This window comes from Liolophura sinensis, chromosome 11 (genome assembly GCF_032854445.1).
Source record: "Liolophura sinensis isolate JHLJ2023 chromosome 11, CUHK_Ljap_v2, whole genome shotgun sequence".
In the NCBI taxonomy this organism is placed as follows: Eukaryota; Metazoa; Mollusca; class Polyplacophora; order Chitonida; family Chitonidae; genus Liolophura; species Liolophura sinensis.
This window is the reverse complement of record NC_088305.1, coordinates 4831328-4848203: the sequence shown is the minus strand read 5'-3', so window position 1 is coordinate 4848203 and position 16876 is coordinate 4831328. Positions and strand designations below refer to the sequence as shown.

At 39.5% G+C, this 16876-nt stretch overlaps 1 protein-coding gene across 1 annotated transcript in view; it reads right to left on the bottom strand.

Moving 5' to 3' along the window:
- The window catches only part of LOC135477497 (testicular acid phosphatase homolog), a 42880-nt gene extending 28964 nt beyond the window's left edge, over nucleotides 1–13916 (bottom strand). Inside the window, exons 1-4 of the mRNA XM_064757618.1 lie at nucleotides 13782–13916; nucleotides 11727–11822; nucleotides 9350–9446; nucleotides 1402–1560 (exon numbers count right to left, since the gene is read on the bottom strand). Of these exons, the coding sequence (XP_064613688.1) occupies nucleotides 1402–1560; nucleotides 9350–9446; nucleotides 11727–11812 (342 nt within the window). The 5' untranslated portion in view covers nucleotides 11813–11822; nucleotides 13782–13916. The remainder of the gene's footprint in view (nucleotides 1–1401; nucleotides 1561–9349; nucleotides 9447–11726; nucleotides 11823–13781) is intronic.
- Nucleotides 13917–16876: the final 2960 nt, after the last annotated feature.

Below are 16876 nucleotides of genomic sequence, written 5' to 3'. Positions count from 1 at the left end.
TGGTGTGGATGGGGACAGGCTGCCAATGTTCCCCCAACCCTAGATATCCATGACACATCTCACAGCCTGACAAGGTGAAATGTGACGAGGTATACATCATACACTGTACCTTATCCTCAGACACTGGCCTGGTGTGGATGGGGACGGGCTGCCAATGTTCCCCCCAATCCTAGATATCCATGACACATCTCAGAGCCTGACAAGGTGAAATGTGACGAGGTATATATCATACACTGTACCTTATCCTCAGACACTGGCCTGGTGTGGATGGGGACGGGCTGCCAATGTTCCCCCAACCCTAGATATCCATGACACATCTCAGAGCCTGACAAGGTGAAATGTGACGAGGTCTACATCATACACTGTACCTTATCCTCTGACACTGGCCTGGTGTGGATGGGGATGGGCTGCCAATGTTCCCCCAACCCTAGATATCCATGACACATCTCAGAGCCTGACAAGGTGAAATGTGACGAGGTATATATCATACACTGTACCTTATCCTCAGACACTGGCCTGGTGAGGATGGGGACGGGCTGCCAATGTTCCCCCAACCCTAGATATCCATGACACATCTCAGAGCCTGACAAGGTGAAATGTGACGAGGTATATATCATACACTGTACCTTATCCTCGAACACTGGCCTGGTGTGGATGGGGACGGGCTGCCAATGTTCCCCCAACCCTAGATATCCATCACACATCTCAGAGCCTGACAAGGTGAAATGTGACGAGGTATATATCATACACTGTACCTTATCCTCGGGACACTGGCCTGGTGTGGATGGGGACGGGCTGCCAATGTTCCCCCAACCCTAGATATCCATGACACATCTCAGAGCCTGACAAGGTGAAATGTGACGAGGTATATATCATACACTGTACCTTATCCTCAGACACTGGCCTGGTGTGGATGGGTACGGGCTGCCAATGTTCCCCCAACCCTAGATATCCATGACACATCTCAGAGCCTTGACAAGGTGAAATGTGACGAGGTCTACATCACACACTGTACCTTATCCTCGGACACTGGCCTGGTGTGGATGGGGATGGGCTGCCAATGTTCCCCCAATCCTAGATATCCATGACACATCTCAGAGCCTGACAAGGTGAAATGTGACGAGGTATATATCATACACTGTACCTTATCCTCAGACACTGGCCTGGTGTGGATGGGGACGGGCTGCCAATGTTCCCCAACCCTAGATATCCATGACACATCTCAGAGCCTGACAAGGTGAAATGTGACGAGGTCTACATCATACACTGTACCTTATCCTGGGACACTGGCCTGGTGTGGATGGGACGGGGCTGCCAATGTTCCCCCAACCCTAGATATCCATGACACATCTCAGAGCCTGACAAGGTGAAATGTGACAAGGTATACATCATACACTGTACCTTATCCTGGGACACTGGCCTGGTGTGGATGGGGATGGGCTGCCAATGTTCCCCGACCCACCTCACTCCACTGCTGGTCCTTCCAGGGGGAAACATGCCTGCTAGGTTACTCTCGGCGCTCATTAGGGTTCTCTCAAAGTCTGTGCTGACAATGTAGATCTGTAACAATAAGTACACTGATGACGTAGATCTGTAAACAATAAGCACACTGATGATGTGGATCTGTAACAATAAGCACACTGATGATGTAGAGCTGTAACAATAAGCACACTGATGATGCAGATCTGTAACAATAAGTACACTGATGATGTAGATCTGTAACAATAAGTACACTGATGACGTAGATCTGTAACAATAAGCACACTGATGATGATGATCTGTAACAATAAGCACACTGATGATGCAGAGCTGTAACAGTAAGCACACTGATGATGTGGATCTGTAACAATAAGTACATTGATGATGCCAGAGCAGTAACAATAAGTACACTGATGATGCAGGATCAGTAACAAAAAGCACACTGATGAAGCAAAACTGTAACAATGAGCATACTGACAATGTAGACCTGACAATATAGGCTTAAAAAAATATCTGATGACATTAATAGCCTCTAAAAATGCACTTTTCGTGTGTGTGGGGGTGGGGGTGGGTGGGTGGTGGGGGGGGGGGGGTATGGGAGTGTTATTTCGATCATTTACATTCCATGTACATATATACTAATTTTAGAAATATGCAAGGTGGAATCATAACCTACGTAACTCTCTTTTAGTGAAGCACCAAACAATTCCGTTTGGTATATCAGCTCATCATGTTTTTTAAGCGGTTGTCTTACGGGACACCTATTGAAATCGTTCTGATTAGTATTATTCCACCAATTTGTCACCGTGCTACAGCCTAGATTGTTTGACCGATTGACTTGAAACTTTGCAGTAAAATTGCCCTGAACCTGAAGTTATTGGTCTTGCCATTCCTTCTTTTTCTATGACAACACGGTTTGGCAGCCATATTGGATTTTATAGCAAATTCTTTAAAGGTCTTCTCAAGAGCCACTGAACGCATTGGTCTGAAATTTGATATGGAGTAGGCTCATCCTAGTTTCAATAAGTTTGAAAAAACTCTGACTTCCCATAAAAACTGTGAAGGCTTGCCTTTGGTCAAAATTGTATTATGGTGTACTTCGGACAGCTGATGTCAAATCTGCTTTTATTTTTTTCTTATCTTTGTAACTTTTTGGGATTAAGGCAAAAATCTAATTTTTAAATTACGTAATTTTAATGCCTGTAACTTGAGAACTATGGTAGCTAGAAATGTGAAACATGCACCAAATTGTAGCACAATACACATGCTCTTCGCCTGGTATGCGATCAATAGTTTTATCGCCAGATACTTTTGAATGACATCATGTTTTTTTTAGAAACAGGTGGTAATCCTATCTCTTTAGCACTGAGTTAGATGGCAACTGTACAGTTGCTGTGAGTTAAAGTCCAGCTCATGCTGGTTCCTCTCCGACCATAAGTGGGGAAGGTCTCTCGGCAACCTGCAGATGGTCATGGGATTCCTCCGGGCTCCACCCACCATAATGGTGGCTGCCGTCATAAACAAGTGAAATATTCTTGAGTACAGCGTAAAACACCAATCAAATAAATAAATAAATAAATAAATAAATAAATAAATAAAAAGATCGCAACTGGACTATGTTTATGCTACTTGACTTGCTTGCTATAATTATGCTGCACTGTTCATGATTCCCAAAACAGTTGTGCGATTAGATTTACCTATGCTGTCTCATATTTGATAGTGTAAAATGATAACTAGTTACTATGGCAACGTGGACCCTGGCCGAAACTGCTTTGCAGTTCTAGTTATATTTCTTATCTTAAGTATCCAGATACATGTATCTGTCCCATTCTGGAGCCAGCTGACATGGCTGGTGGCAAAACAACTGCTTGCCACACATTTAACTTTTATGCCTAAATATATATATCTGAACTGTGCATATCATACATTACATGTACAAGCATCTGATGCCTATGTCCCAATTTGTACATCAAAGCATTGGTCATGAAGAACACAGAAAAACACAAACTTAATCAACAGTTCTTGCTGCTGCCAGATCACTTGGCAATGAATACTGCAAGGTTAGAGCGAGAGAACATGACTGGTTGACCCGGTGTCAGTATAATGTGAATGGGTGTGGGTTATGTCTGGTGTCTCAGCACGATACTTTAGTGGCAGCATGGACAAGAAGAAACACTACATTTACACACAACTAATGATTCCTCATTGTCGTACTGGAAACTTAAACCACTAGCATACAGACAGGCAAATATCTCAAAAACTACATGTTGTCGCTAATTCTCCACCATATGATTTATTTATCTATTTCATTGGTGTTTTACGTCCTACTTAAGAATATTTCCCTTCTACGATGGTGGCCAGTATTATGGTGAGAGGAATCCGGGCAGAGCTTCAGGAGATGTATTATTCTGTACTGTACAAACTCTTTGTTTAGTTTTACCCCCTCTTCATTCCCACTTGGAGTTTAATAAAGTTTCAGGTCAAACTCTTTATCGCTAAAGGTAAAATAAATTCTAGAAAGACGACAAAAGACTATAAAATAAATCCAATAACAAACTGCTCACAAGAGGTACATGTAACATTCCTGTGATGTACCAAATCATGCACTACAGGTACATGTTCGTTAGTGGTTGATTTCAGGACATCTTGATTACATTTACTATAATATATATGGCTTTCTAAAAATAATTACATAAACAGTTATTTGGAGTTCACGAACGACTGCCAATATTATGGAGCTGGGATTTTGTGATTTTTTTTTAAAATAAGTTCCTGATGGAAGGGCGATATAGTTTCATTTGCTTGACAGAAAGAATTAAAATTTTCTTTCTCCGGCGAGTTGGGCGGGGGGGGGGGGGGGGGGGGACATTGTCTCAGTGAAGCGAGATGGGGGGAGGCACTACTGGCGTGACTGGCCATGTGGGGGCATGTGCAGCATGTGCTGTTCAATGACAGGCAGGTGTTGGCGTCTGTTTGGATGCACCTTTTTGCAGGGGAATATGGTGTCATAAATGTGCCCAGGTAGGAAATTGGTTCCCTCTCGTCTGTGGTATGAACGGAATTCCTGGCAAAATCCTGGCAAAACCTTTGTTTTTGATATTTCATTATGTGAACTGTATGATAAAACCTTAATAAGGCTGAGGCTCAAAAAAGTGAGCTCCTTCCACGTCTGTACCAGATAGGTGTATGGGTTAGACAACCAGGTGTTGTATATGGGTTAGAGGCTTGGTCCTTTGTAAGGGTTTGGAGGCCAAGATGTTTTGAACAGGTAGAGGCCCAGATGTTTTGAACAGATTAGAGGCCCAGATGTTTTGAAAGGGTATTGCCCAGATGTTACTGGATGGGTTATTGGGTCAGATGTTATTGTACGGGTTAGAGGCCCAGATGTTTATGTACGGGTTAGAGGCCCATATGTTTTGTACGGGTCAGAGGCCCAGATGTTTATGTACGGGTGAGAGGGTCAGGTGTTAGTTTGCAGGTTAGAAGGCCCAGTTATTTTGCATGGATTTTTGTACGGGTTAAAGGCCCAGAGGTTTTGTATGGATTAGAGGCCCGGAGGTTTTGTACGGGTTAGATCCCCAGCTGTTTAATACTGGCAAAGGCCCAGTTGTGTTGATGTTAAGTGGATAAATGTGCATTGCCAAGAGCCTCAATGGTAGACTTTTTTAAATCCATCATGGCTCAGAAATGTGAAATGGTAGATGTTTTGAAGGGTGTGATAATGTACGGATTGATAGTATTTTGAATAAACTTCGTCTCGGTCTGTACAATACAACGAGAAGAAGCAGGGATTGTCCTCGTTGTTTATTAAATCAAACAATGTTGGACAGCAGGGAATGTCATTCTGTTTCTGCAACACGGGGAGAAAGGTGACGGTAAATTTCTGTCAACAAAAGTTGCCTAACATTTTTGATATAAGTAAAGTCACATAGCATAGTAGAACTATCTCTACCTTTAACGATAAAAGAGTTTGATCTAAAAATTCTCCTATTACACCAAACACTAAAGAAACTGAACATGCCTTTAAAACTGCTTGTGGTATGACTTTAGTTCTCAAAATCAAGCAATAGTCAATACAGTGTGGGTGAGTGCTTGGGGCTTTAACGTCATTTTGCAGTCAAATGACAATGAAGAATAGAGTGCATGTAATGTGCCTCTTTGTTGCAAGACGGATTTCTGTCGTTCTTTTATCTAGTGCTGCTCATTGAGTTGACTTAAGAAAGGCAAGTAAGCTGTCCCACCCAAGCCATATACTGATATGGGTACATCAGTTGTTGAATGCTGAACGTAAAGCGAGGTAGCTACAGCTTTCTCTTTCAAGGTTAGGTGTGGCCCGACCCAGGATTAACCCTGGATCCCCGACGCGGATGCTCTACCAACTGAGCTATCAGGGGGGCCCCAATCAACACAAAACTGGACATTATAATAACATATAGGTGGACAGTCAATTTCTTTATTCTCCTACCTGACCTTTGTTTAACACCCTACTTAAGAATTTTCGCTTCATACATGGCTGGGGAAAACTGGAGTGGCCAGGGTAAACAACCAACCTTTGCCAAATATAAATAAACAAGTTTTTTCACATGCGCACACCATACTGGTTGAAGACAAGGGGTCATCCAAAAAAGTTAGACCACCCAAATAACCACATACATTTATAAGCATGGCTGAATTCTTAAGGCTACTGAGACTACAAATTCCTTGTCAACTCCCTAGTTTGAGCCTACACCTCATAGGTGACTAAAAGACACGCACCTTCAACTCCTTGTCCAAGGCCAACCTGCTCCTACTGGTGGACAAGACAGTGAAATAAATCCTAGGTGCCTGTACAGTGTATTGGTTATCCCTGGGTACACATGTTCATGTGAACATGTGCTCAGTTTCATAGGGAGTTTGGTTCAATCTGTGTACATTACTGTGTGTGTATATATATATATATATATATATATATATATATATATATATATATATATATACATGTAACAAGAAGAAAGCAACATACATGTATATCTAAAGATGAGATGTCAGGATTTCCTTCACTGATAAAAGTGACATTTCACTCAGTTGGATATCAATTTTGTTATTACATTTATATATAAAGATGAGATGTCAGGATTTCCTTCACTGATAAAAGTGACATTTCACTCAGTTGGATATGAATTTTGTCATTACATTTATATACAAAGAAGAGATGTCAGGATTTCCTTCACTGATAAAAGTGATATTTCACTCAGTTGGATATCAATTTTGTTATGTATATATAAAGATGAGATGTCAGGATTTTCTTCACTGATAAAAGTGATATTTCACTCAGTTGAATATCAATTTTGTTATTACATGTATATATAAGGGGCCTCCGTGGCTCAGTCAGTTAGCGCGCTAGCGCAGTGTAATGACCCAGAAGCCTCTCACCAATGCAGTCACTGTGAGTTCAAGTCCAGCTCATGCTGGCTTCCTCTCTGGCCGTAAGTGGGAAGGTCTGTCAGCAACCTGCGGATGGTCGTGGGTTTCCCCCAGTCTCTGCGCGGTTTCCTCCCACCATAATGCTGGCCGCCGTCGTATAAGTGAGATATTCTTGAGTACGGCGTAAAACACCAATCAAATAAATAAATAAATAACATGTATATATAAAGATGAGATGTCAGGATTTCCTTCACTGATAAAAGTGATATTTCACTCAGTTGGATATCAATTTTGTTATGTATATATAAAGATGAGATGTCAGGATTTCCTTCACTCATAGAAGTGATATTTCACTCAGTTGGATATCAATTTTGTTATTACAAGTATATATAAAGATGAGATGTCAGGATTTCCTTCACTCATAGAAGTGATATTTCACTCAGTTGGATATCAATTTTGTTATTACATGTATATATAAAGATGAGATGTCAGGATTTCCTTCACTGATAAAAGTGATATTTCACTCAGTTGGATATCAATTTTGTTATGTATATATAAAGATGAGATGTCAGGATTTCCTTCACTCATAGAAGTGATATTTCACTCAGTTGGATATCAATTTTGTTATTACAAGTATATATAAAGATGAGATGTCAGGATTTCCTTCACTCATAGAAGTGATATTTCACTCAGTTGGATATCAATTTTGTTATTACATGTATATATAAGCATGAGATGTCAGGATTCCCTTCACCGATAAAAGTGATATTTCACTCAGTTGGATATCAATTTTGTTATTACATGTATATATAAAGATGAGATGTCAGGATTTCCTTCACTCATAGAAGTGATATTTCACTCAGTTGGATATCAATTTTGTTATTACATGTATATATAAAGATGAGATGTCAGGATTTCCTTCTCTCATAGAAGTGATATTTCACTCAGATGGATATCAATTTTGTTATTACATGTATATATAAAGATGAGATGTCAGGATTTCCTTCACTGATAAAAGTAATATTTCACTCAGCTGGATATCAATTTTGTTATTACATGTATATATAAAGATGAGATGTCAGGATTTCCTTCTCTCATAGAAGTGATATTTCAGTCAGTTGGATATCAATTTTGTTATTACATGTATATATAAAGATGAGATGTCAGGATTTCCTTCACTGATAGAAGTGATATTTCACTCAGTTGGATATCAATTTTGTTATTACATGTATATATAAAGATGAGATGTCAGGATTTCCTTCTCTCATAGAAGTGATATTTCACTCAGTTGGATATCAATTTTGTTATTACATGTATATATAAAGATGAGATGTCAGGATTTCCTTCACTGATAAAAGTGATATTTCAGTCAGTTGGATATCAATTTTGTTATTACATGTATATATAAAGATGAGATGTCAGGATTTCCTTCACTGATAGAAGTGATATTTCATTCAGTTGGATATCAATTTTGTTATTACATGTATATATAAAGATGAGATGTCAGGATTTCCTTCACTCATAGAAGTGATATTTCACTCAGTTGGATATCAATTTTGTTATCACATTCTGATGTTGATGAGCTCAAAAATGAAACATTATGTTCAATGATGTTCCAAACCAAGCTCAGCATGAAAACCTACAGCTAAAACACTGGTTAAAATACACAAAATCATGATATTGTCAAAATATAAATAATAACAAAATATTGCACACATATTCCACCTTTTTCACAGGGTTGGAAATGATAACCTCAAGCAGATGCCAGACAAGAACCAATCACTTCAAAAATATTGATGGTGTTCAATCTATACTGCGCACTATTCTCCATCTCCTGTACCTTATCAATAATTATGGAAAATCGCTAATTGAGACACACGAAAGTAAGCTGGGAGATCACAGAAGTCTCCTGTGAACTGCACACAGTGGGTATTATCGGCATGCCAGCTGGAGTATAGGCCTTCCCTGGTCTATAAAGCCAGTCTTTCCTGACAGTTTGTATGTGGCAACTCACGATGTCAATTTTCATTGTGTACACCCTTGTATAATAAAAAGTTAAAAAAAATGAAAGACATTCACTGCAACACTAAGTCCATCCCTGCCTCTTACAACCTCTTTCAATTGCGTAATTATTGAATATTTAAAAACCCGGCAGTGTCTCTACCCGTCTTGTCAAGGTGCTGAGGCTCACTGAAGTGTGTTGGATGTGTGGATTACTGTCACTGATCGACTACCGGTAATCTCCTACTCCCCACACAGAGTTTACAGCTTAGGACAATACCCCTCAGACGGCATCATGGTACATACAGTTTCTTGAACTGCATCTGTAATTATTGAGGTATTGAGGTACCGTATTTATCTGATTGTAGTAAAAACCATATTCTCCTGAGTTTTTCACTGACATGAAGACAGTCAGTATTAAGGGTGGAGGAAAGACTGAGATGGATATAAGTATTGTTGAACTCACCTGTTTCTTGGTGTAGTTTTGAAAAAGCAGGTTGGTGTCCAGAATGTACCTCCGCCTGAAGAAGCGTCCCAGGGAGAAGTGCTTGCCGCATTCCAATCTGGGAACAACAACAGCATAAAATAATGTAATTTTCCTTGTCTTTGTATTATTCCCATCGTTACCTGAGTGTAGCCTTACACAATACTCAAAAACTTTTCACTTGACCGGGACAATCTGTTACACTTCTGACAGGACTATTGAGCCACCTCATGTCAAATTTCACCATATATCCCATTACCTTGTACTTTAAACTTGTGCATGTACATGTATAGTACAATGTTTAATTACAGAATCATAAAGAAGCTTAATTTTTTTTATATCATTATTTATTTGATTGGTGATTAATGTCACACTCAACAATTTTTCCACTTTATCATTTTAATAAAGAGCACAGTGTAGTCTGTATATGTGACTGAGGGAACCGCAAAACTACAGGTAAAACTGTGAAAAATTCAGGTTTAAACCTCGTATGACTCTAAGTGCTTGAAGAACACAATGTTTTAATTTACTTCCTTTATAACTCATTTATCTATAAACAGAACTAACCAGAACTAAACCACTTCCCTCATAATTATATAGGTGCATAAATCAGACATGTGTATACACATATGCACATTCATCTACAGTGTACTGCACTGATTGCCATTTACCTGCAGTACAAACTGACCTGAGCTTACATAAACAATATTCTAAGTAATTATACTTTACTGTGTCAGTTTTGGATTATGTTCACAATTTATTATATATAAAAAAAAATGACACATAAAGTTACATGCAATTCATCAGCTAGCTAACAAAAGTGTGTTGTAATACAATTTTATACGTACTACATGTAAGTACCTGAACGAGAGTAATTATGAAGATAATTCATCGACTGTAATTAAACTTTGATGCACCAGTTTAATGATAGGGAATATGTATGTTAAAGTTTCATGAAAATAGGAACAGAACTTTAGCCGGAAATTGCATGGACAAAATCTGAATACATCGAAAAGTACTAAAAGTTCTAAATGGAGGCAATTATGAAACTAATTACCCGATTGTCAACGGGAGTTTGGAAGGAGTTGCATGGACAAAATCATGTCTACAGACAGACAGACAGAGAGTCAAACGCACAGACAGGGTGATTCAGTATACCCCCACCCCTAACTTCATTGAGTGGGGGTATAACACGTCCAGTTCATCATCAGACAGGTGTTACATACCTTAATTCTTCTAAAATTTGGAACAGATATTAGTAGTGGTGAAAGCATAATATTACATTTCTTTACCAGCCTTTTGGAAAAGTAAAGACATGAGTATGCTGTTCATAAGAGAGTCGAACCACGCGAGAAAAAAACAGAAACTCAATATTCCTGCTAGAATTACATATATATGTGCCAAAATGAGCCGGCCAGGTGCCCCAAATTTTAGAAGAAATAGCGTGCTTGCACGATATCAGTGAAGCGAGATCTAGCGGATATAACAGATTAACATAGTTTGCGGGTATCAGCTAGAGGATTAATCAGCAGTTCATAACACACGTAATAACAAGACTGGATGACACCGGTGTTGTTATAATCATGTAGTGACTGTTCACACACACAGTATATGCATATAAAGGCCTTTATTTGACTGTTGTCTTATGCCATATGTTCAGAAATTGTCCCCTAACGATGACAGCTAGTTTTATATATAGGCAAAAGCTGAATAGCCTATAAAGTGCATGTACATAGAAACCATCACACTGTTGGCAAAACAGGCAAATTCTAAAATCACAGTCAATACAGCTTAATGATTTCGACTTTCTAGGCTAATCCATTCCCTACCCCCCCCCCCCCCCCCCCATCCCCACCTCCCCAAATTCAGATTTTTCAGGCTATGCTTCACATAACCATTTTACAGTTTTGTATATACACATAAAACAATGTAAAATGACCATGATGTTAGTTCAACTTTTACACTTTGACGGATCAGTGCATCACGCAATTGCTGGAAAACAAATTTCCTCTAGAGGATACCAGCTTAAATACATAAATACATATATATATACACATATAGACAAATAGGCACCTGCAATACATGCACCAACTCCTTCTCAACTTTAAGGCTTTTTCAGGCTCTACTACACAAAATCCCTGATTGCACACGCTTTCCAGGACTAATTAACTGTATGCATCATTAATTTACGTGTGTATATGTATGCTCTGATAAACACAGGTTAATCAGAGTATTTAACCAATCAAACTGTACTAGTCAAGATAAATAAAACAGAGAATACTGCAATGTAAAAGTCAAACACCATGAATTTCATACGTCAGCTCATAGAGTGCCTGTAGAGTAGGTGTAGGCTACTTACAGGTGAGAGCTGACCAAATCCCTGCGGCCAGATATCCTCCCCCAAAGTGTCTGTAGGATATGTGCGGGTTGCACTCCGATCTCCATGCCTAAACAGCTGCAAACAACAATGGTAGACTTCAGTATCTATATTTCACTAAAACATTTCATGTTCATTTTTATCTACATGTATTTTTATATCACTTGTATATTTTCTGTATACTGATGCACAGACAGGTATAGTCTGATTTTCTGAATGACGAAAGTATACTTTTTAAAATCAGACGTAAAACTTATAAAAATCTGAATTTTTCGAACAGCCAGACAACACGATTGGACGGGGTGTTGGGGTAAGAGGGATCTCCGTAAAACAGGGATCTGTGGACATGTCTATGTGTAACTTAATAACACATCAGTAGAAGTTAATATACTAGGGCTTCAGTAAGATAGGATATTATGGTATAGATGTACAATGTATCTGTATGAGGTTTAATAAGGACATACAAAAGAATTTTTCACCTAATATGATGGTGACCCGTTTTACAAATGTAAGAAACAGGAGTGCCTGGAGCAAATCACCCACCTCTGGCAAATTACTGACATTCCCATGTGTGCCATAGGTCACATGATTGAATGTGATACTGGTGGATTGTCAGGTCATCACACCACAATGTGTGGTTGCCAGATCACAAGTGTCAGGTTGTCACATCACAATGTCATGTTGTCACATCACAGTGTCATGTTGTCACAGTACAGTGTCAGATTGTCACATCAAGGTGTCAGGTTGTCATATCACAATGTCATGTTGTCACATCACAGTGTCATGTTGTCACACCACACTGTCAGGCTGTCACATCAAAGTGTCATGTTTCCATATCACAGTGTAAGATTGTCACATCACAGTGTCAGGTTGTCACATCACAGTGTCACGTCCTTGCAACACAGTGCCAGGTTGTAACACCACAGAGCCAGGTTGTCACATCCCAGTGCCATGTTGTCACATCACAGTGTCTGGTTGTCACATTAGTGTGAGTGCATCACACCATATGGGGGGGCCCCCGTGGCTCAGTCGGTTAGCGTGCTAGCGCAGCGTAGTGACCTAGAAGCCTCTCACCAATGTGGTCGCTGTGAGTTCAAGTCCAGCTCATGCTGGCTTCCTCTCCAGCCGTACGTGGGAAGGTCTGACAGCAACCTGCGGATGGTCATGGGTTTCCCCCGGGCTGTGCCGGGTTTCCACCCATCATAATGCCGGCCGCCGTCGTATAAGTGAAATATTCTTGAGTACGGCGTAAAACACCAATCAAAAAAAAAAAAAAAAAAATCACATCACATGGTCAGGCTACCACATCACAGAGTCAGGTTGTCACAAGTGTCATATTGTCACAACACAGTGACAGGTTGTCATATCACAGTGTCATGTTGTCACACAATTAGTGTCTGTTGTCACACAATTAGTATCTGTTGTCACATTATTAGAATCAGGTCACACAGGTAGTCCAAAACAGGCGCCATCTGTGGCCCTGCTTCTTCAGCAGTGACCGTCTCATGATTTTGCATGCAGCTGGTGTGCCATCACCAAGTGGAAAATACATGTACCTGGGGTGTTATGTGTGCAGCGAGCTGACAGATGACTCCAGTTTTGGACTGCATACATCATTTTGAAAGGATTTATCAGACATGGCGTAAATCGGTTTATGGTTTATCACAGGTTGTCCCTGCGACTAATACAGACAGGAGATGAAACAGCTACCTGGGGCTACATATGATAGTAAATTTTGATGCTCAGGTAGTCATATTGTTTCATACTCATGTACGAGAAATACATCGCAAATTTACAAAGTCTCATAATTTCCATGTACAGTAGGCCTATGTCTAAACTCGTGCAGACTTGAAAAAATTATCGATAAAGCAGAAATTTTCCGCAGGATTTGTGTGTGGCAGAGAAATTCAATAGCTGTCATTCTCAGATCTATGTCTTATGTACTGGTATTTTAAAAGTCTTTCTACTCTGTCAGAAAGCCGACTAGTCAGAGAATGTGATAGAATACACTGACAGATCATGTGAAGAGCAACCTACCACTTGTGCCAAGCGAAGTATGTCCGCGTTGCTGTCAGCACACAAAAGGCACAGAAGCAAAACCGCTAAAACTGACAACATGGTCACATGAACTCAAACGAATTGAAAACAGATTTACATCCACCATTCAACCATTCTTACAGTTATTTGAAAACAAAACCGGAATAACAGGCGTCCATCGTTTCAGCCTCCGGTATCGTCTGTTTAATTACCTCCACACAAAAGAGTTCCTGGATTTAAAAAAAAAAAACGAGCACAGTTATCTCCCTTCAATCAGTTGGCAAGATATGAATGTCTAGCTCCCTAACAGATCTTCAACAGCTGTTGCATTCAATCCGCTTCTGCGGTAATGTACTCTCTGCATAGTAAAACAATTGCGGGTTATTTTTAATAAAATTATTTATTGGTCTCTATCAGCATCGGTCACTTGTGGGACGGGGTACATATTTTCTTTTTTTCTAGTTAGCCCCGGAAATCAGGCTGGATATTTATTGTCCGTTGGCCACGAATTTACAATTGACCCTTACATTACCCACGTATGGTCTGGGTTACAGGGTACACTGAAGATAGGCTTCTTTTGGGAATTAAAAAGAATGGCGTACCTCTGTGTATACAATACTCTTATATTACAATTTGGCAGTTTAGTGTACCGAAGCACTAATCAGCTTCAGCACTGGGAGCTTTTTTATCTATAAAAAAGGATAAAAGTTTCCTATTAAAATTATTATACTTTTCCTATAAAAAAGGGGTCAGAAGTCTAATCTCACAAGCTTAAATTTAGCTGCAAAGCATAAGGCATAGCCTGAAATATGTCTAAACAGATGGATTTGTTCATACAAATAAATGAAATAAACATATGTTTTAAGGCAATATTACTTATTTATTTGACTGGTGTTTTACGCCGTACTCAAGAATATTTCACTTATACGACGGCGACAAGTAATATGGTGAGAGGAAACCGGACAGAGCCCGGGGAAACCGACGAGCATCCGCAGGTTCCTTGCAGATTTTCCCACAAACTGCCGGAGAGGAAGTTAGCATGAGCTGGACTTGAGCTCACAGCTACCGCATTGGTGGGAGGCTCCTGGATCATTTCGCCGCGCTGGCGTGCTAACTTCCTCGGCGACCGAGGCTCCTGGGTAATTGCGCCGCGCTGGGGCACCAGCTACCTCGGCCACGGAGGCTCCCAATATTACTTAGATTCTAATTTTACGTCTATCCTAAAACTCCAGTTTATTCCAGTTTTGCAAGAAATTCATCATCAGAATTTTTGCTGGATTACTTTCTTATTATGCATACATTTTGTTGAAGGAAACATCTGTAATTAACAAAATAATTTGTTAGCTATTTATGAAGTAGGCCCTACTTGACATAAAATAAACAGAAATCAAGCATTTTAACATCAGTTTTAGAAGATCTCTGTGAGAGACACATTTCTACATTTCCTGAAAACCAGTTTGAAAACAAGGCCCAAAACCTTCTCTTTCGCCAACAGGTTACCAAACTGTAAGTGAGCAATGTTTTCCAAACAGTGATAGACTGTGTCTTGCATGGTGTGAAGATAATATTCATGTAGAGTTATATGTATATATTCATTTATTTATTCGATTGATGTTTCACGCCGCACTCAAGAATATTTCACTTATACGACGGCGGCCAGCGTTATGGTGGTTGGAAACCGGGCACAGCCAGGGGGAAACCCAGGACCATCCGCAGGTTGCTGACAGACCTTCCCACTTACGGCCGGAGATGAAGCCAGCATGAGCTGGACTTGAACTCACAGCGACTGCATTGGTGAGTTATATGTAGATTGGAACGCAATAACTGTACACGGAATGCCATCAAGTAATCAAATTTATTCTTTTTGATACCGCCTAATAAAGCTGATAATTATTGATGAATGTACGCTGTAAAACACGAATACCAAACGTACTTTTTCATAATGAGACATACATATATACATAATACTTTTATTGTTATTTACTTATTTTTTATTTATTTATTTTGGGGGGGGGGGGAGGGGCTAAAACGAGACAATGCAAGGTAACACAATGAAACGTACAATGAAACCAATCAGAATAACTCACAGTACAATGATATATCCACGATGGCCCCCACCCCCTCTCCGATAATACACACCACTCCCGTAAGGTCAGGGTATCCATAAGAAGGAGAGACGAGAATGAAGAAAAAAAATGTACCGATTAAATTTCTGGATAATATTTGTTATATTTTATACGTAGTTCCTAAAGTCTGTAAAAAATACTAAGGTATGGCTGTGGTATGACATGAAATGAATTACTTAGCTTACAGAATGTAAATGTTCAAGATTTTTTTTATTACTATGTCCTTCATCAAAACAGCCGAATATGACCAGAGCTGGGAGTTAAGAGTTATCTCCCTGTTTAGAGCTGACGTCATCCAATTAGAAGATAACATCCCAAAGGACTGGAGCTTCACACACGAGATAATATAGTGTTTTATTTTATCAATTTCCTTGCCACGTGAAGAGCATGAAGGGCTTTCACAAATATCATATTTACATAATAACTGTGTTGGTAGATATATATTCTGTAGAATTTTGAATTGTAACTGTTTCACTTTGTTTTGTGCCACGGTCTCGTGTGGAAGAAACCATACTGACTCGCCATTCCGTGGTTCACCGCTAGGAACGTCAGCTATAGTTTTACTAGTTGCCGATTTTCTCTGTAATATTTAATAAAAATATTTTGTACAGACTTTGGGGTCATTTCTTGATAACCTCCCCAACAGCTGAAATTTCAACCTTATCCTTAGGTCTAATGGTTCTTAAGTTCCTCTTTTTATTAGCTAGGAAAGAGCTCAATGCTTTGTCCAACTTATTCCATAAAACAGATGTCATAATCAAGGCTGGTTTTATATTTAATATGTTTGCCTCTTAATGATAACATTTTACCGTCTTTGTTCAGAACATCTGTGATAAATACAGTAACTGCGGATTTTCAAGTATCAAAATATAACGATTTGGTTAGCTGGTTCAGCATCTCCGTTATTAATTTCCTTCCAAGCATCTAGCATTTGTTTAACGCATGCCCACCTCCCTCCCATAAATACAA